The sequence below is a fragment of the Oncorhynchus gorbuscha genome, linkage group LG06, assembly GCF_021184085.1.
Source record: "Oncorhynchus gorbuscha isolate QuinsamMale2020 ecotype Even-year linkage group LG06, OgorEven_v1.0, whole genome shotgun sequence".
NCBI lineage: Eukaryota > Metazoa > Chordata > Actinopteri > Salmoniformes > Salmonidae > Oncorhynchus > Oncorhynchus gorbuscha.
Genome location: NC_060178.1, coordinates 86,233,057 through 86,253,331, shown reverse-complemented (window position 1 = coordinate 86,253,331; position 20,275 = coordinate 86,233,057). Strand labels below are relative to the sequence as shown.

Sequence of the window (20,275 nt, the reverse complement as noted above, 5' to 3'; positions counted from 1 at the left end):
AGCCCTAACACTGGACCACTGCAGGGCTTGGCTTCCACCTATCCCACCGTCCCCTCTGCCCTGGTTTAGAGTTCTAACACTGGACCACTGCAGGGCTTCCACCTATCCCACCGTCCCCTCTGCCCTGGTTTAGAGTTCTAACACTGGACCACTGCAGGGCTTGGCTTCCACCTATCCCACCGTCCCCTCTGCCCTGGTTTAGAGTTCTAACACTGGACCACTGCAGGGCTTCCACCTATCCCACCGTCCCCTCTGCCCTGGTTTAGAGTTCTAACACTGGACCACTGCAGGGCTTCCACCTATCCCACCGTCCCCTCTGCCCTGGTTTAGAGTTCTAACACTGGACCGCTGCAGGGCTTCCACCTATCCCACCGTCCCCTCTGCCCTGGTTTAGAGCCCTAACACTGGACCACTGCAGGGCTTCCACATATCCCACCGCCCCCTCTGCCCTGGTTTAGAGCCCTAACACTGGACCACTGCAGGGCTTCCACCTATCCCACCGTCCCCTCTGCCCTGGTTTAGAGTTCTAACACTGGACTACTGCAGGGCTTCCACCTATCCCACCGTCCCCTCTGCCCTGGTTTAGAGTTCTAACACTGGACCACTGCAGGGCTTCCACCTATCCCACCGTCCCCTCTGCCCTGGTTTAGAGTTCTAACACTGGACCACTGCAGGGCGTCCACCTATCCCACCGTCCCCTCTGCCCTGGTTTAGAGTTCTAATACTGGACCACTGCAGGGCTTCCACCTATCCCACCGTCCCCTCTGCCCTGGTTTAGAGTTCTAACACTGGACCACTGCAGGGCTTCCACCTATCCCACCGTCCCCTCTGCCCTGGTTTAGAGTTCTAACACTGGACCACTGCAGGGCTTGGCTTCCACCTATCCCACCGTCCCCTCTGCCCTGGTTTAGAGTTCTAACACTGGACCACTGCAGGGCTTCCACCTATCCCACCGTCCCCTCTGCCCTGGTTTAGAGCCCTAACACTGGACCACTGCAGGGCTTCCACCTATCCCACCGTCCCCTCTGCCCTGGTTTAGAGTTCTAACACTGGACCACTGCAGGGCTTCCACCTATCCCACCGTCCCCTCTGCCCTGGTTTAGAGTTCTAACACTGGACCACTGCAGGGCTTCCACCTATCCCACCGTCCCCTCTGCCCTGGTTTAGAGCCCTAACACTGGACCACTGCAGGGCTTCCACCCATCCCACCATCCCCTCTGCCCTGGTTTAGAGTTCTAACACTGGACCACTGCAGGGCTTGGCTTCCACCTATCCCACCGTCCCCTCTGCCCTGGTTTAGAGTTCTAACACTGGACCACTGCAGGGCTTCCACCTATCCCACCGTCCCCTCTGCCCTGGTTTAGAGTTCTAACACTGGACCACTGCAGGGCTTGGCTTCCACCTATCCCACCGTCCCCTCTGCCCTGGTTTAGAGTTCTAACACTGGACCACTGCAGGGCTTCCACCTATCCCACCGTCCCCTCTGCCCTGGTTTAGAGTTCTAACACTGGACCACTGCAGAGCTTCCACCTATCCCACCGTCCCCTCTGCCCTGGTTTAGAGTTCTAACACTGGACCACTGCAGGGCTTCCACCTATCCCACCGTCCCCTCTGCCCTGGTTTAGAGTTCTAACACTGGACCACTGCAGAGCTTCCACCTATCCCACCGTCCCCTCTGCCCTGGTTTAGAGTTCTAACACTGGACCACTGCAGGGCTTCCACCTATCCCACCGTCCCCTCTGCCCTGGTTTAGAGTTCTAACACTGGACCACTGCAGTGCTTCCACCTATCCCACCGTCCCCTCTGCCCTGGTTTAGAGTTCTAACACTGGACCACTGCAGGGCTTCCACCTATCCCACCGTCCCCTCTGCCCTGGTTTAGAGCCCTAACACTGGACCACTGCAGGGCTTCCACCCATCCCACCATCCCCTCTGCCCTGGTTTAGAGTTCTAACACTGGACCACTGCAGTGCTTCCACCTATCCCACCGTCCCCTCTGCCCTGGTTTAGAGTTCTAACACTGGACCACTGCAGTGCTTCCACCTATCCCACCGTCCCCTCTGCCCTGGTTTAGAGCTCTAGGTCCCTGTAGAATTAACTTTGTGGTCCATGAATGAGCTCTCTCTCTTTTCCTCTTTCCCTGTTACCCCCCCTCCCTCTATCTCTCTCTCTCTCACCTCACTCTCCAACAAACATCTGCCTGTTGTGTAATTTCCCTGGTCCAGCCAGCCTACACAATTGCTCCTTGGTATGTCAGGCATGCGAGAGAGATAGACCCTCATTCTCTATCCCTCTTTCTCTCCCTGTCTTTCTGTCTATCCGTGACAATGGCCCTGGTTGTGTGTTGATGTGTAGGCTATGGGGCTGATGCATGCCGATCTGGATTGATACACCCATGACATCAGAAGGCGGGTTGAATTAATGATTTGTACTAGACAGTTTGCTGTGGGTCAGTTCGTAGGTCAGTCTGCTGCTTGACTAGCAATTCCAATATACTGTTCATCAAAGCCATGGCCCATATTCATAAAGAGTCTCTGAGTAGAAGTGCTGATCTAGGATCAGTTTTGTCTTTGAGATCACAATGCATATTATATGGCCAGGGAGGACTTGATCCTAGATCAGCACTCCTACTCTGAGAGGTTTTGTGAGTATGGGCCCAGCACTTTAGTGGACATGAGAGTAATCTTGTCCCCAAGGAGATTAACATTATTGTATTGGGACTAAAAGTCCTAATACGACATATCACTTTAAATTTTTATTTTAGGAGAAATGTATATTTTATCTGAATTTGACCGAAGTCTTGTCGATAAAAGTGAGGTCAAGAGAAGATCACAAGAGTGAATACACAGCAGGATCGAAGCCAATGTCCACATAAGACAGTAATGACCCACATTATACAGAGTCCTTATTGTTTTTGAATAAGTATTTTGGCATTCTGAATATAGCCAATTTATCATCTGACCATATCCTGTGATTTATTTATTCTGTATGTTTTATCACTCATACAGTGCTCAGGCCTTGAGCCTATTTTACACACCTGCTGCCTTACCCTTACTAGCCAACCACTAGTGGCCTTGAAACACATCACTTATTAGCAGTTCAGCACATTAGCATTTCTCGTACTTTTACACAAAATCAAGATGAACCTTTACCATCCTAATAGACATTGAACATCTATAACCACACTGGCTACACTCTGTTGTTGGCCGATGGTAGCTATAGCTAGCCACATGCTAACCTTAGTGCTAACGTTGCTAACGTTACTACAGTAGCAGCAGTAACAGTAAATCCAGGTATAATGTCTAACATAAATATTGGCTACCATGATATCCTGCAAGTTATATAAAACCAATAAAGATCAAGTAGTTCAGCAAAAATAAAGACATACCTTGAAATAAACAATGACATTAATCCGATTACTATTTGACCATTAATTTCTGCAAAATGTGCTGTGTTTATTAAGTTCTTGTAGCCTGCTTGCTAGCTTATTCAACCCTCAAACACCTTGCTAAATCTGAGTGGGCCAGTTCGCTTTGCTATTGTTGGTGTAGACTTTTTGATGAATGTAATTCAAATTGCGAAAATAGTGTATAATTAGTATGTGTTTTATAAACTGTTGCATAAAGACAGTTTAGATGGATTATAATCAATCTACATTGTTAGATTTGTGGAATATATATCGTGCAAACTTTCTTTTAACTCAGTATGTTGAAATAAGATAATGGACTATCACAAATGGAGTAACTTGCGGTACATGCTGTAGGCCTATGCTGAAAAAAACAGCTGTTCTGTCAGGACATGAACTCAGCACAAAAAGAAACGTCCTCTCACTGTGAACTGTATTTATTTTCAGCAAAATTAACATGTGTACATATTTGTATGAACATAAGATTCAACAACTGAGACATAAACTGAACAAGATCCACAGACATGTGACTAACAAAAACACGACTCGTCAGTGAAGAGCACTTCTTGCCAGTCCTGTCTGGGCCAGCGATAGTGGGTTTGTGCCCATAGGCGACGTTGTTGCCGGGAATGTCTGGTGAGGACCTGCCTTACAACAGGCCTACAAGCACTCAGTCCAGCCTCTCTCAGCCTATTGTGCACTGTCTGAGCACTGGTGGAGGGATTGTGCATTCCTGGTGTAACTCGGGCTGTTGTTGTTTCCATCCTGTACCTGTTCCGCAGGTGGTATGTTCGGATGTACCGATCCTGTGCAGGTGTTGCTACACGTGGTCTGCCACTGCGAGGATGATCAGCTGTCCGTCCTGTCTGCCTGTATCTCTGTCAAAGGCATCTCACAGTACAGACATGGCAATTGATTGCCCTGGCCACATCTGCAGTCCTCATGCCTCCTTGCAGCATGCCTAAGGCACATTCATGCAGATGAGCAGGGAATATTTATTTTGGTGTTTTTCAGGGTCAGTGGAAAGGCCTCTTTAGTATCCTAAGTTTTCATAGCTGTGACCTTAATTGCCTACCGTCTGTAAGCTGTTAGTGTCTTAATGACCGTTCCACAGGTGCATGTTCATTCGTTGTTTATGGTTCATTGAACAAGCATGGGAAACAGTTTTTAAACCCTTTACAATGAAGAGCTGTTAAGTTATTTCAATTTGAACTAATTATCTTTGAAAGACAGGGTCCTGAAAAAGGGACATTTCTTTTTTTGCTGAGTTTGTGTTCCTCATGTGTTTTCCATATGGCCACTGTGGTATGTATGGCTGTATATAGCTGTATGAGGTTTTTGGAGTAAGTAGGAGGCCTATAGTGACACACAGGGTTGATTAAGGGCGGGAGCTTGGGTAGTTAGGGGGCTGAGGTCAGACATTCAATCTTTTCAGACCACTCCCCATGAGTTCCTTATGAGCTGGCCACAGGACCTTGTGCCTGCTGCCTACATCACAGGATGAGAGACAGGTATTCTCTCTCTCTCTCTCTCTCTCTCTCTCTCTCTCTCTCTCTCTCTCTCTCTCTCTCTCTCTCTCTCTCTCTCTCTCTCTCTCTCTCTCTCTCTCTCCCTCTCTCTCAGGTATATATATACATCTCTCTCTCTCTTTCACTCTCTCTCTATACCCATCTATCTCTCAATTCATACCTATCTCTCTCTTTCACTGTCTCTCTCTCTCTTTCTCACTCTCTCTCTTAAAGGATCATTTAGGTTTCAAGGCTCTCTCATTTCCAAGATGGACCAGTGAATACAGGCTGTCAAGATCAACAGTTCCCCTGTTGTATATGCTGTGTTGCTGGGAGGCAGAGGTTCGAGGTAGAGGGGAGAGGTGGGAGGAAGATGGGGGAGAGGTGGGGCTCCCATACTGTCAGACCTTGGCTAGGTCCAGGGCCAGAACTGGTCCCCAAGACGAAGACCCACCCTGATACAGCTGTGCTGTTATACAGTCACACTTACACCCGCACAGGTCACAGGGTGCACTGGTGTGAACACACACACACACACACACACACACACACACACACACACACACACACACACACACACACACACACACACACACACACACACACACACACACACACACACACACACACACACACACACACACACACACATATATATATGAACCCCCTCCCGCCCCATGTGCTTCTGCGATGATGATGATGATGATAATGGGAATTCCATTTGGCCCGAGTGATCCTCATCTTTCAAAAAGACTTCCCGTCAGAAATGAATTGGCTTACTGTTGACAGGAAAGATGGAAGACTCTGAATGTATGGTAGTAGGCTGATAGTCATGGCTGTTACTATGGGCATCTCCTTGGACTATCTGTGGCCCTCAGCAAGCGTCTTTATCCTGGTCCTGGAGACCCACTGGGTGTGCAGGCTTTTTTCCCACCCAGCAGTAAGGCACCTGATTCCACTCATCAAAGGCTTAATGAGGAGTTGATTAGTTGAATCAGGTGTGAGAGAATGGGCACACCCAGAGTTGAAGACGTTCTGAGACGAGTTCTAAGAAGTTGGAGTTCCAAGCTATTCTAGAAGTAAGAGGGAAAGATGGAGGAAACAAAATGGCGTAACCTCTTTTCTAAGTTGTCAGTTATCACTAGAGGGTCAGTTCACAACTGTGTCACTGAGCTTCGAGGTCCAGTGTCTGTGTGGTTGGTCCTTTCTGGTACCATACAGTCCCAGTGGTAGTACACAGACAATGGCTGTGATTCTCTGTAGGCCAGAGTCTGCAGTAGCGAGCGAGCGTACCCACTCCCCACGGAATGACTAGCCTCTGGAACATTATAGGGCAGAGGCGTCAGATATGGCCCTCACACAGGGAGGGGTCTGTGTAGGCCGGTCTGAGGGGGGTTCACTGCCACAAAGATCTGTCTGTCCTCCTCTGGAGCAGAGAATGTGAGTGTCATCGGTCATTGTTGGGGGAGAGAGGGATGGAGGGAATGAGAGAGGGGGAAGGACAGAGGAGTAATGTTGCTGTCACTCCTGTCTCGTTTGGATGAGTTTGGGCTGAGAGTGAGCGTGAGAGCAGGCTGGTGTTTGCAGGGGAAAGAATAGACGCGGGACACAGGACATCACCGTGCTACTGACAGATAGGATACAGCAATGGGAGAGAAGGACTGAGGCTGATGCTATGATGCCAGGGCCTGCCTCTGACTGACCTTAGAGGAACTTTACTTTTGGACCATGGCTTTTGCTGTCATTTTTGTCTCAAATCAAAACAAATCAACATGGCGAGTTTTGGGACTTAGAGGATGCTTGACCCATTGCAAGATGGAGATGGCTTATATCGCTTTCATTGTACATGATGGAGATGTGTATATGGCCAGATGACATTTCGTTCTTAAGACTGAGGCTTGAAATCGAGAGTTATTGTCTGAAATAAACCAATGCTGAGGTGGGTCTCGGCAGGTGTGATGTTGTTGGTGTTTATCTGTATGTTTTATTTTGTATGTGGATGTTTGTATTGTTTGAAACTGAATAATAGTTGTGTTGTAAAACGTGCAAGGTCATTCTCTAACATCTCTCTTTTTATTCTGTCTCCCAAGTCCAACTCCTGAAGTCCACAGAACTCGGTCGCCACAGTCTTCTCTACTTGAAGGAGATCGGCGATGGCTGGTTCGGAAAGGTAAAACCACTCTCTCCCTCCTCACGTTTACTTGTGAATTCTTTTGGTTGTATTTTGTTGGTTATTTTCGCTGTACTGGAGGCTACTGTACAGGATTATGGGAGGTAGTTAGATGAAATGTTCTGTCACGTTCACGGTTGTTGTGCCCTGAGCTGTGATCCCAGTCGTGGTAAGGAACGAGCCTGTTCAAATGGCTGACGGTGCATTACCTGTAATATGTGTCTGTAACGGTAATCCTGGGCTGATGCCTGTGATGTCTCCCTGACACTGTGTATAAGACAGTAGTTTTGGAATTGTTAGTTAGATTACTTGTTGGTTATCACTGCATTGTCGGAACTAGAAGCACAAGCATTTCGCTAGACTCGCATTAACATCTGCTAACCATGTGTATGTGACAAATAAAATTTGATTTGATTTGATTTGACTGACTGACACGGCCGGGTACAGAGAGGTACAACGCCACACAAAGGACTTGTGGTCCTCTGTAGCTCTGTCGGTAGAGCATGGCGCTTGCAACACCAGGATAACTTGATTCCCGGGACCACACGTACATGAAAAATGTGTTTTGGATAAAAGCGTCTGCTGAATGGCATATATTACTCAGGGAGAACCATATAGCCTGCCCTAGCAATGCAGGAGTTTTACTTTACATTTCACTCATTTCACTGTTCCTATTACTGTGTAATTATGATTTTAAAGACTGTAACAAGTATTGCAGTTACTCATTGGGTTCATGGTTATGAATATAGTGTGAAAATGAGTAGTTACAAGACATGTTACATTGTGCAGCTTCCTGTATGGCTCAGTTGGTAGGGCACGATGCTTGCAATACCTGATTGTCTGTTGGAATCCTGGGGCCGCTGATATGTAAAGTCACTGCAAGTCACTATGGCTCGAAGTGTCTGTTAAATGGGATATATTATTATTATTATTATTATTATATTAATATGTGAAGTGGTAGTAGAAGGTTTACCCAGGCTTTCATGCGATCAGCTTACTCTGAGCTACTCTGACATGAAGATAACTGATTATCGTCATTCTCTCGTTCCCTCCCTTTTGTCTGTTCTCTCTCACACTCATACACTCGTGCACACACCCTTTCCCCACACTTGTGTATCTTGACTGGGTATGTCCATTCTTGTGTGTCTGTCTCTGTGACCGCATGCACACCACTGTCACGTGTGGTTCTGTATTTCTTGTTGGTCTCTATATTAATCTGCATGTCCTGTGTATGCCTCTCTGTCTCTGTGTATGCCTCTCTGTGTATGCCTCTCTGTCTCTATGTATCTCTCTGTTTACTTGCATTTGTGTGACTGTCCCATCCGCCTTTCGCCTGAACGTGTGTGTATCCTCCTCAATCATGTTTGTCCTCCACAATAACCACTTCCGTGTGTGTACTGTTTGGGAATTATTTTTTTGTGTGCCTTTCCTCTGTGTTTGTCTCTGACTGTCTCGCTGGGTGTCTCTCTGTTTGACTTTGTGTTTATGTCTTCCATTCCTCCCCATCTGCCTCTGTGTTTCTGTTTGTGTTTGTGTGTGTGTGTGTGTGTTGTGCGTACCCTCTCGGTGTGTCTCTGTGGCTCTATTACCAGGTTCTCCTGGGGGAGGTGAATGCGGGTCTCAGCACCACCCAGGTGGTGGTTAAGGAGCTGAAGGCCAGTGCCAGTGTTCAGGACCAGATGCACTTCCTGGAAGAGGCCCAGCCATACCGGTGAACAGACTTAATCTTTCTCTGTCTATCTTTCCCACTTTTTCTGGAATTGACCTTGAGTTGATTGAAGACCAAGTCCTGTTTCTTTATTTGTCATGACAGTGCTTTGTGCCGACACTAACTCTGTGACATTGCACCCGTCCGTCTCCAGTGCCCTCCAGCACCCAGCCCTCCTGCAGTGCCTGGCGCAGTGCACTGAGGTCACCCCTTACCTGCTGGTCATGGAGTTCTGCCCTTTGGTGAGTACTAAAGTGGACTGTGACTGTCACTGCACCACTTCATATAGGCCTGCCTATCTGTCTAAGGCCATTGTAGTCAGTAGCCTGCTGGACTAGCTAGAGTCATGGTCCAGCGTCTATTGCGATCTCTTTACTGCAGGCAGTCTATGACCCTCATCATCTATTGGACTGATTGGACTACTGGACCACTGTATATCTGGCTACTATAATCACGTCTATGATACTCTATGATCTTTGTACTGATGTGATTGTGCCAATATATTATATTAGTTTGCATTTGTCTGCCCTCCAGTGACCAGATATTGTAATACTGGCTGAGTGAGCAATTAACTGATTGTGACGTATCCATTCTGAGGGAAGACCTACCTACACTCATTGACAGGACGTTTCACTTCCAAAAAGTCCGTCAGCCAGTGTGCAGTGACCTAGCTGTACTGTAATTAGCAGCATCCTTTACTGTCTAAGCAGCATCCTTTATTGTGTCAATATCTAAATATCTCTAATATCTCCACTAGGGTTCCATTTCAATTCCAGTCAATTCAGGAAGTCCAAATTCCAATTCCAGTTCTCCTCAATGCTTTGTAATGATGGACATTTTGAATTGAGTGGAATTGAAATTGGAATTGCCTCATACTCAGATCTTCACTATATCTAGGTAGGCCGTCATTGTAAATAAGAATGTGTTCTTAACTGACTTGCCTAGTTAAATAACGGTAAAAATAACAACATCTCTATATATCTCCTCCATGTCACCAGGGTGATGTGAAAGGGTACATGCGGAGCTGTCGGACTGCAGACACAATGACCCCTGAACCCCTGATACTGCAGAGGATGGCCTGTGAGATTGCCTCAGGACTCCTGCACCTACACAAACACAACTTCGTACACAGGTGGGTGTCACTTCCTCTATCTATATATAATTACCACTATGTTATAGTCTTTATACTACAACCCTCTCATTGGAATTATACTGTTATTACCCTGTAGACTGGTGGTACCCGGGAGTCACGTGCTGCCAGACGTCACATCATATTCTTGTTCTGTAGAAACCTATGACAAACTAGGTTCCCAGAATCCCGTAGCTGTGAGTTGTTGGATTTCTTCTTGGTTCCTATTGGTTCCTTCCTGTAACAATATCCTGGTGCTGCCTGAGTGCCTCTTCATAGACTCCAGCATCAGTGATTTTGTTGCAGGGGGAGACCTCTTCTCTCCAAAGTGACCCCTTCTCTTCACTGTCTACACAACATCCACTTATAAAGAATGGTTCAAATTGATGAGTAGAACTGTATTGATTGACTGCATGAAGTTCTGTAAGGCTTTTAGTGCAGTATTGAAAATGTCAGACTGTCCATTGACTCACCATGATAACTTGCCCGTTATACATATACATCATCAATCAATTATCATCTCATGTACAATTGTGTCCTCTGTCTTCCCTGCAGTGACTTGGCCCTGAGAAACTGCCTTTTGACCGCTGACGTCACAGTGAAGATTGGAGACTACGGCCTGTCACACAATAAGTACAAAGATGACTACTTTGTGACGTCGGACCAGATGTACGTGCCACTGCGTTGGATCGCTCCAGAACTCATAGATGAAGTCCATGGCAACCTACTGGTAGTAGGCCAGAGCAAACAGAGCAACGTCTGGTAAGAACATCAATCGACTGATCGATAAATAGGTTGATTCAGCCAAATTCTGGATGAAGACCAATCTCAATGGAGCATGCTTTTTAGTCGAGGAATCTGTGTCCAGGAAACCAAACCCTATCTGGATTTTGGTCTCAGTGATCGTAATTGCCCAATGTTTTCCCCAATAAATATGGATTGTTATGCTTTACATGTAAGTAAACATTTCACTGTTAGTCCACACCTTTTGTTTACGAAGTATGTCTAATTTGATTTGTTGCTCTTCCCCGTGATTCTATAGTCTGATGTTGAGTGTTTTTTCAGGTCTCTGGGCGTGACTATCTGGGAGTTGTTTGAGTTGGGCAACCAGCCGTACAGACACTATTCTGACAGACAGGTCCTGACGTACGCTGTGAGGGAACAGCAGCTCCGACTGCCCAAGCCCCTGCTCAATATACCCCTGGCAGAGCGCTGGTGAGTGTCTCACACACACACACACACACACACACACACACACACACACACACACACACACACACACACACACACACACACACACACACACACACACACACACACACACACACACACACACACACAGAGTTACGTTCCCCAATTTATGTGTTGTAGTTTGTGTATTTGCATGTGTTTATTTAAGGAAATGGCTTCCTGAAATCCCTCAAGCAGCTGATTGGTCGACTCCATGGCTAAGTGGAGAGCTGACCCCGCCCCCTCGTCAAGACACAGCTGTCTCCAATTACCCATTCCTTCTGAAGCTATGTAAAAGCCAGTGTTCTGGAGGGAGGTTCATTGCAGAGAGATTGAATGTGATAGAGGGTCATTGCTGAGAGGAGGCTGATGGCTGTGGATAATTGACTATGTTAGTTGTTGGTAGCAGTTGGTATGTTCTGTGAGTTTGTTGCTCAGATAGAGCTTATTTGATGTCCTTTGTTTCTTAGTTTGTTTGAGAAATTATTTGTTCTCCTGTTTCATTTGTTCCCAGGAGGGAAGGCACCTAGGGAGTGCTTAGGCAAGAGGCCCGTGGGCATACATGCACCCGTAGTATATTCATTGTCTAGGCACAATAGGTAAGACCTGGGCGGACCACCCCCTGTATTTTGGTTAGGGCTGGGTAGGCAGGTAAAATTGGAGGGGGGTCTTTCTTTGCTTTGGTTCCGTCCAGCCCCTTTTCCCCATATTACTGTGTAAAGGAATAAAGTCCTTGTAAACGGTACCACATTCTGCCTGTTGTCATCCTTACCCACGCCTACAGTCCATACCTCTTTCACTTCACGGAGAGTTTAGTTGTAGCAGGGTGTTGCGTTCCCTCTTCATAGAGGCGTGCGTAACATAATAGGGGCTCATCCGGGATCCATTATGCTAGGCACGCCTCTATGAAGAGGGAACGCAACACCCTGCTACAACTACACTCTCCGTGAACATACCAACTGCTACCAACAACTAACATAGTAAATTATCCACAGCCTCCTCTCTCAGCAATGACCCTCTATCACATTCAATCGCTCTGCAATGACCTCCCAGCAATGAACCTCCCTCCTGAACAGAACACTGGCTTTTATATAGCTTCAGAAGGAATGGGTAATTGGAGACAGCTGTGTCTTGACGAGGGGGCGGGGTCAGCTCTCCACTTAGCCATGGAGTTGACCAATCAGCTGCTTGAGGGATTTCAGGAAGCCATTTCCTGAAATAAACACATGCAAATACACAAACTACAACACATAAACTGGGGAACGTAACACACACACACACACACACACACACACACACACACACACACACACACACACACACACACACACACACACACACACACACACACACACACACACACACACACACACACAGACACACACAGGGAGACAGACGGATTGACAGACACACACAGACAAACGTCATGTCATCCCACACATATTCTTCGCCCCAAATGGCACCCTATTTAGTGCCTAGGGCTCTGGTCAAACATTGTGCACTAAATAGAGAATAGTGTGGCATTTTGGACACAGACATAAAATGACTGATGTGTGATGTACTACTTTTGACTACAGCCGATAGATTCATTTGTGGTTCATTATATCTTCCTGTATCCCATGGTTGTTGTAATGGTTGTCGTGGTGTGTGTATGTGCGTGTGTTCTTGTGCCACCAGGTATGAGGTGATGCAGTTCTGCTGGCTCCAACCAGACCAGAGGCCCAATGCAGAGGAGGTCCACCTGTTACTCAGCTACCTGTGTGCCAAGGGGGCCAACGAGGCCGAGGAGGACTTTGAGAGGCGCTGGAACTCCCTGCGTCCCAACCCCAACGCTGGCCCCAACAACAGCCTCCACCATGGGGCAGGAGCCCTGGCCATTGGTACGTTTACGACACTTTTTATTGCTCCTGTCTACTTTGCATTATGTTTTATTGTCTGCTTCTGTTTTAAAATAAAATACAAATCTGCACATTGCTCTTTTCAGGAACACTTTAGTTCAGAGAAATATACTGTCCTCAAATGACCCAAATTAAGAAGAAATCGTGTGTGATTATAAATGTTTACTCAGGGCGGCAGTAGCCTAGTGGTTAGAGCATTGGGCCAGTAACCGAAAAGTCGGTAGATCGAATCCCCGAGCTGACAAGGTAAAAATCTGTCGTTCTGCCCCTGAACAAGGCAGTTAACCTACGGTTCACCAGTAGGCTGTCATTGTAAATAAGAATTTGTTCTTAACTGACTTGCCTAGTTAAATAAAGGTAAAAGAATACTCACATACTCAGGGCCCACCAACCCTGCTTTCCTTGATTACAGTCTGCTGCTGTTTGACATGAAATTTTCCCTTAAGGGATTACCAAAGCACTTATCTGTCTACAGACCTTCCCTCCTCCTCCTTCCCCCTGCTGGAGCAGTTCTCTGGATGCGACGGCTACCACAGTGAGTCAGGAGATGATATACTGACCGTGACCGAGACCAGCCACGGCCTGAACTTCGAGTACAAGTGGGAGAAGGCTCGGGTGGGAGCTGCCTTGTCCTCCAGCGGTACCATGGGGGCCGTCAACTACCACCGCCAGGACCTGTACTACCCCCCTGGGCCAGGGGGCATGGTGGGGGGCTGTGGTGGGGTGGCCTACTACGAGCCCAAGATGCTGCATGGTTCTGGGGTCGGGGTGGTGCCGGTGCTCAGCGCCTGTAGTCCTTCAGTGAGCGCTGAGTACTACGTCCGCATGGAGGAGCCTGGTGTGGACTGTCACATCAACATGGACTTGGACTACACCATGTGCTCCTACAGCCCAGACTACCAGGGCAGCAATGGGAGCTTCCTGACAGGCAGTGGCAGTGCAGACTCAGGGGAGTGTATTATGGGGATGGGTGCATGTCCCTCCCAGACCCACTCCAAGCCTGTGGACTCGTACTGGTCGGCAGACATTCGTAAAGCTGGGGGTGGTGGAGCGTATGACTCGGATCCAGATGGAAGCCCGGCCATCTCCCTGACCATGGAACCCCTGCTGGGGCAAGTCTCTGACTCCAGCCCCCTGAGACCCTGGGAGGCTGGTCATTACGTCTCCTACAAGGACCGGGATGGGGGGTTCTACTACGAACACTCACCCCCTATGGGCATAGGCCACCACATGGGTCTGGGTCTGGACCATCACCAGCACTACCTGATGGAGCGGGAACACTCTCCCCCTGAGCCCCACCAGGAGAGCTGGGGGTCCCGGAGCCTGCGTCAGGCCCTGGGGGAACTGGAAAACCCTCTGGGGATATCTCCCTCCATCAGTACCCCTCCCCAGGGTGGTGGTCCTCCTTTTGGAGTAGGGGACCCCTACCTGGAGACGACCAAGGGACCAGGCTCCATCATTGGGGGGAGTAGCGTCACTGGGGGTTACTATGACATGATGGGTTCTCTGAGGAAAACCATGCCGACCATGCCAGGCCACACCCACTCAGTCAGCATCACCATGGCGTCGGAAGACTCGGATGAGGAAGAGGATATATTCTCAGAGAGGCAGAGAATCAACAGTAGTAACACCTGGCCCTCTAATCTCTCTAACCATTGCAGTAACAACAACAGTCTAGGACTGGGCCGTAGTAGACAGGCTGGCTGTAGGCAACAACAGGATGCCTATGTAGACTTCCTCTACACTATGCCCACTACCGACATAGAAGACTCGTGGCCTGAGGAGCACAACCTGACCTTCCGCTCCTCTGTCTCTGCTGCAGTTAAACCCATAGACTGCCTGGAGGCTACAGCGGCTTCGGCTAAAGACAGCAGCTGTCTATCCCTGGGGAAGCATCATACCCTGATACCCTCCGACGACACCTACAACACCTACATCTATCTGTGCCATGAGAAGGAGGGGGAGAGGGAGGTGAAGCCGCCACCAATCGAATGCTGCCACTCTCATTTCGTCGACCCCCTTACAGGCCTAGTGGTGCGAAACTACACCTGTGATGGCTACAGAGATCAGATTGTAGAGATGCTCAACAACGAGGAAGAGAGTGTGAATCTGTCTCCAGCACCGGGAGGGCCTAGTGTGTCTAAATCAACCCTGACACACAACACTAACACAACCACAACCGTAACCAACCTTGACCACCCTGAGCAGTATGTTGACATCACTATGGACGATACCCTTTCCATAGACCACAAGCAAGAGGTTGTCACAGAAGACAAAGGGGTTCTCACTGATCCTAAACCAGAGGACATGACTATGGCTATGACTGCCCCACTTCCCTCAGTGAATGTGCCTGGCCTAGTCTGCTTGGTTGAGCCAGAATCAGAGCTGAGCCATACGTTAGACAGCGGCCTGGACAGAGACCACTGCTCCAGCATCAGTCTAGTGGACATCTCCGACTGCTATACCGACGACGATGATGAAGACGATGACATTACTGACGTGACCTCAGGGATCTTTGCTGATGAGGCGTCGGCCGGGGACCTTAACGCCTCCCCCTCCTTGGCCCGTCCCCTCAAGTCCCTGCAGAAGCAGGTGGGAACACCCGATTCCATGGATTCCATGGACCTGATGCCTGTAGCGGCCAGCTCCACCACAGAGCCATTCAGTCCTGCTTCCAGCTCCTCCCACCCATCTAGTTCCTCCCCCAAGGCAATGGATAGCGGGTACGACACAGAGAATAACGAGAGCCCAGAGTTCGTCCCCAAGGAGCCCCACAATGAGCCCCGGGACCCAAAGACATTCACCCAGCCACTTGGGGAGTCTGTCCTGGACACCAGCCTGGATGAAGAGGGGGAGGAGGGGGGAGAGGAGGCTGTGGTGGCCCCACCGGAGGATGAGGATGAACCTACCCTGGATGAAGATGTGACTCTAGCCAGCCTCACAGACCACAGACAAAGAGAAGGAGCTGGCCCCCCTCAGTGAGAAGAACCCTTACAGGGACTCTGCCTACTTCTCTGACTATGAGAATGAGCGCCTTTCCAGGGATGATGAGGATGAGAAAGTGGTGGGTGATGAAAATGTAGGAGTGGAGGAGGGAGAAAAGGAGGAGAGCCTGACAAGGAAGAGGGAACTCAGCCCTCTTCGTATAGAAGAGGAGGAGGGAGAGGGGGAGGTGAGCCTGACAGAGAAGAGGGAACTCAGCCCTCTTCATATAGAGGAGGAGGGAGAGGGGGAGGTGAGCCTGACAGAGAAGAGGGAACTCAGCCCTCTTCATATAGAGGAGGAGGGAGAGGGGGAGGTGAGCCTGACAGAGAAGAGGGAACTCAGCCCTCTTCATATAGAGGAGGAGGTAGAGGTGAGCCTGACAGAGAAGAGGGAACTCAGCCCTCTTCATATAGAGGAGGAGGGGGAGGTGAGCCTGACAGAGAAGAGGGAGCTCAGCCCTCTTCATATAGAGGAAGAGGAAAAGGAGGAGGGAGATGAGACCTCAGCTCTTCTGGAGGAGAGTGAAGACCCAGAGATGGAGGGTTGCCTGGCAGAAGAGTGCCACCGTGATGAAGGGCTGGAGCTGGGGCTAGAATTGGCCTCCAATATCTCTGGAGAAGTAGAGGAAGGGTCAGAGGGATGGCCTGCCCAGGAGGAGCCCTCTTCACTGGGAGACTGGGCAGCAGAGGTGGTGGGGGCTATGGAAGAAGCCCTGGGGGAACTCCAGAGGAGCAGCAGTACTGAAACTAACTCTGGTACCAAGGAGGAGGAGGAAGAGGAAGGAGAGCGAAGAGACATGGAGGACTCATCTGAAGCCTTAGAATTAGCAGATGTTCTAGAAGAAGCATCTTCCGAAAGGTCAGAGAGCATTGACAAGGACGATGATGATGAAGAGAACGGACCTCCCGCACGACGTCAACGCTTCTCCTCCTCCTCCCCTCCCTCCATTCCTCCTCTTCCTCTCCCCCCGATGACTCCCCCTCCGGTCCGGGTGTCGCTCACAGACGGGGGGGAGGCGGATGAGGAGGACGGAGATGGTGACTCGGATGACAGTGAGTCAGATGAGGAGCTGAGGTGTTACAGTGTTCAAGGGGAGCAGAGTGGAGGGGAGGAGAGTGAGGAGGAAAACCATGTGGTACCCATCGTGGTCAGCGACTGTAGCGATGCTCATAACCTACGTAGTCTACTGAAGGTGCCTACGACCTCAGAGTCGCTCGCTGATGACCTGCTGGAACGAAAGAAGAAGGTGGTGTCCTTCTTTGATGATGTCACTGTTTACTTGTTTGACCAGGTGAGTGTTCAATCACAGATGAAGGAAAACAAGATAACGGAAAGGGTAGTTTCTGCATCATGCTAGTTCACAAGTTCAGGGTCATTTTCTGCTTTTTTCATTCTATCTAAGTCACATGGTATAAGACAAATAAGATATTTTTTTTGTGCCTTGAATTAAACTGGACATACTACTATAGACACTGAACAAAAATATAAACGCAGCATGTAAAGTGTTGGTCCCATGTTTAATGAGCTGAAAGTAAAATTATCGTACAAAAACTTTATTTCTCTCAAATTTTGTGAACAAATTTGTTTACATCCCTGTTTGGGAGCATTTCTCTTTTGCCAAGATACTCCATCCACCTGACAGATGTGTCATATTAAGAAGCTGATTAAACAGCATGATTATTACACAGGTGCACCTTGTGCTGGGGACAATGAAAGGCCACTTTAAAATGTGCAGTTTTGTCGTGTGGGAAAAATCATTCTGATTGGCTCGGGCTGGGTGCCTAGTGGGTGGGCCTATGCCCTCCATGGTCCACCCATGGCTGCACCCCTGCCCAGTCATGTGAAATCCATAGATTAGAGCCTAATGCATTTATTTAAATGGACTTATTTCCTTATATGAACTGTAACTCGGTAAAATCTTACATTTTTGCATGTTGTGTTTATATATTTGTTCAGTATATTTTTGTTTAAAATGCACACTAACCATAGTTCTAACCTTTTGACTACTGTCCATTTCCAGCAGAGCCCAACTAAAGAACTGGCTGAGCATGGTTTCCCTCCAGAAGCTGAGACCAGCGGACAGGGTTCAGAGAGCAAACAACCAACCTCTGATGACTCCTCAGACGGAAACATCTCAGAAGAGAGTAAGTTCACTAGTCCAGAGTCCACTACTTACATTGAAACATTGAATGAAGTCAATCAGCATTTCATTTCATAATCAATCTCAAATCTATGATGTTTCCGGATGTTTCCAAACTGCTCCCTTTCTCTTCCTCTCTCCATACCTACTTTCCTCCCTCCCTATCTCTCTCTTCCTTTCTCTCTACCTTCCTCCCTCTTTCACTTCAGGTGCAGGGTATGAGTGGGAGGATGATTTCCCCTTGTTGCCCCTCCCGACTTCCTCATCCAAGATGGCTGCCTCCTCCTCAGCCTCAACCCCCTCCACACCCAGCCTGCCCGCCACCTCCAAGGCCCCGGAGCCCAAACCAGCGGTGCAGTACTCCCGCTTCACCGTTTCCCCTAGCCATGTGTCTCGCTTCTCCATCACACACGTGTCCGACTCCGACATAGACTCTGGTCCAGGTGAGTGATGTTTCCATGGAAACATGTCTGAGGAGAACTTATTGTATGGATTTTACAAAGTGAATAATGAATAAGTTGTAACTATCCACCTCTCTCTCTCTCTCTCTCTCTCTCTCACTTTCTGTCGCCCTCTCCCTCTGTCACTCTCCCTCTGTCTCTCTCTCGCTCTCTCTCTCCATCTCTTCAGGGAGCAGTGAGGATGGGGACAGAGAGTAGACAGCCACCCAGGAGCTGCACCGCATAAACTTATCGTGACTTTTATGGAGAGCTTTTTGGACATCATGTTTCTGAAAAGACAGTGCCTCTTATTGTTTATGGTGTGGAAGAAGAGGAGAAAAGAGAATCAACTCTTATGAGAATATATAAAATAATATATGATAATACAGTTGAAATTGGAAGTTTACATACACCTCAGCCAAATACAGCTTTTCACAATTCCTTACATTTAATCCTAGTAAAAATTCCCTGTCTTAGGTCAGTTAGATCACCACTTTATTTTAAGAATGTCAAATGTCAGATTAATACAAGAGAGAATGATTTATTTCAGCTTTTATTTCTTTCATCACATTCCCAGTGGGTTAGAAGTTTACATACACTCAATTAGTATTTGGTAGCATTGCATTTAAATTGTTTCACTTGGGTCAAACGTTTTGGGTAGCAAGCTTCCCACAATAAGTTGGGTGGATTTTGGCCCATTCCTCCTGACAGGGCTGGTGTAACTGTATCAGGTTTGTAGGCCTCCTTGCTCACACATGCTTTTTCAGTTCTGCCCACAAATTTTCTATAGGATTGAGGTCAGGGCTTAGTGATAACCACTCCAATACCTTGACTTTGTTGTCCTTAAGCCATTTTGCCACATCTTTGGAAGTATGCTTGGGGTCATTGTCCATTTGGAAGACCCATTTGCGACCATGCTTTAATTTCCTGACTGATGTCTTGAGATGTTGCTTCAATATATCCACATAAGTTTCCAACCTGATGATGTCATCTATTTTGTGAAGTGCACCAGTCCCTCCTGCAGCAAAGTACCCCCCGAACATGATGCTGCCACCCCCGTGCTTCACAGTTGGGATGGTGTTCTTCGGCTTGCAAGGAAGTGGTTCCGTTCATCACAAAGCCCTGACCTCAATCCTATAGAAGATTTGTGGGCAGAACTGGAAAAGCATGTGCGAGCATATACTAATTGAGTGTATGTAAACTACTGACACACTGGGAATGTGATGAAAGAAATAAAAGCTGAAATAAATCATTCTCTCTACATTTTTTTCTGATTCATTCACATTCTTAAAATAAAGTGGTGATCCTAACTAACCTAAGTCAGGAATTGTGACAAAAACTTAGTTTAAATGTATTTGGCTAAGGTGTATGTAAACTTCCTACTTCAATTGTAAATACACAGAGTAATATACGTTACAAAGAACTTATATGCAGGTAAAAGACTTTTATGTTGCGTTCAACATATTTTTTGAGCGACAACACAAATCTATGGACGAACTTTGGAACGTTGTTTGCCACCACAGTCATCATTCATTTACAGTATGTTATGGAGAGCAAAAAACATGGGTATCTAAACAGAACACACTGTGTACCCCACTCAGAGGAGGAGGGAGGGAAGAAAATGGAGGAAAGGACAGAATCCAGGCTTTTCACTGACGGTCG

At 47.9% G+C, this 20,275-nt stretch overlaps 1 protein-coding gene across 1 annotated transcript in view; it reads left to right on the top strand.

Annotated features, from left to right (window-relative positions):
* LOC124038468 (serine/threonine-protein kinase LMTK1-like) overlaps positions 1–19,064 on the top strand; it is a 96,277-nt gene extending 77,213 nt beyond the window's left edge. Inside the window, 12 exon segments of the mRNA XM_046354387.1 lie at positions 7,004–7,083; positions 8,676–8,794; positions 8,946–9,033; positions 9,790–9,923; positions 10,476–10,682; positions 10,986–11,135; positions 12,828–13,030; positions 13,524–16,032; positions 16,034–17,324; positions 18,054–18,177; positions 18,383–18,616; positions 18,804–19,064. Of these exon segments, the coding sequence (XP_046210343.1) occupies positions 7,004–7,083; positions 8,676–8,794; positions 8,946–9,033; positions 9,790–9,923; positions 10,476–10,682; positions 10,986–11,135; positions 12,828–13,030; positions 13,524–16,032; positions 16,034–17,324; positions 18,054–18,177; positions 18,383–18,616; positions 18,804–18,832 (5,168 nt within the window). The 3' untranslated portion in view covers positions 18,833–19,064.
* Positions 19,065–20,275: the final 1,211 nt, after the last annotated feature.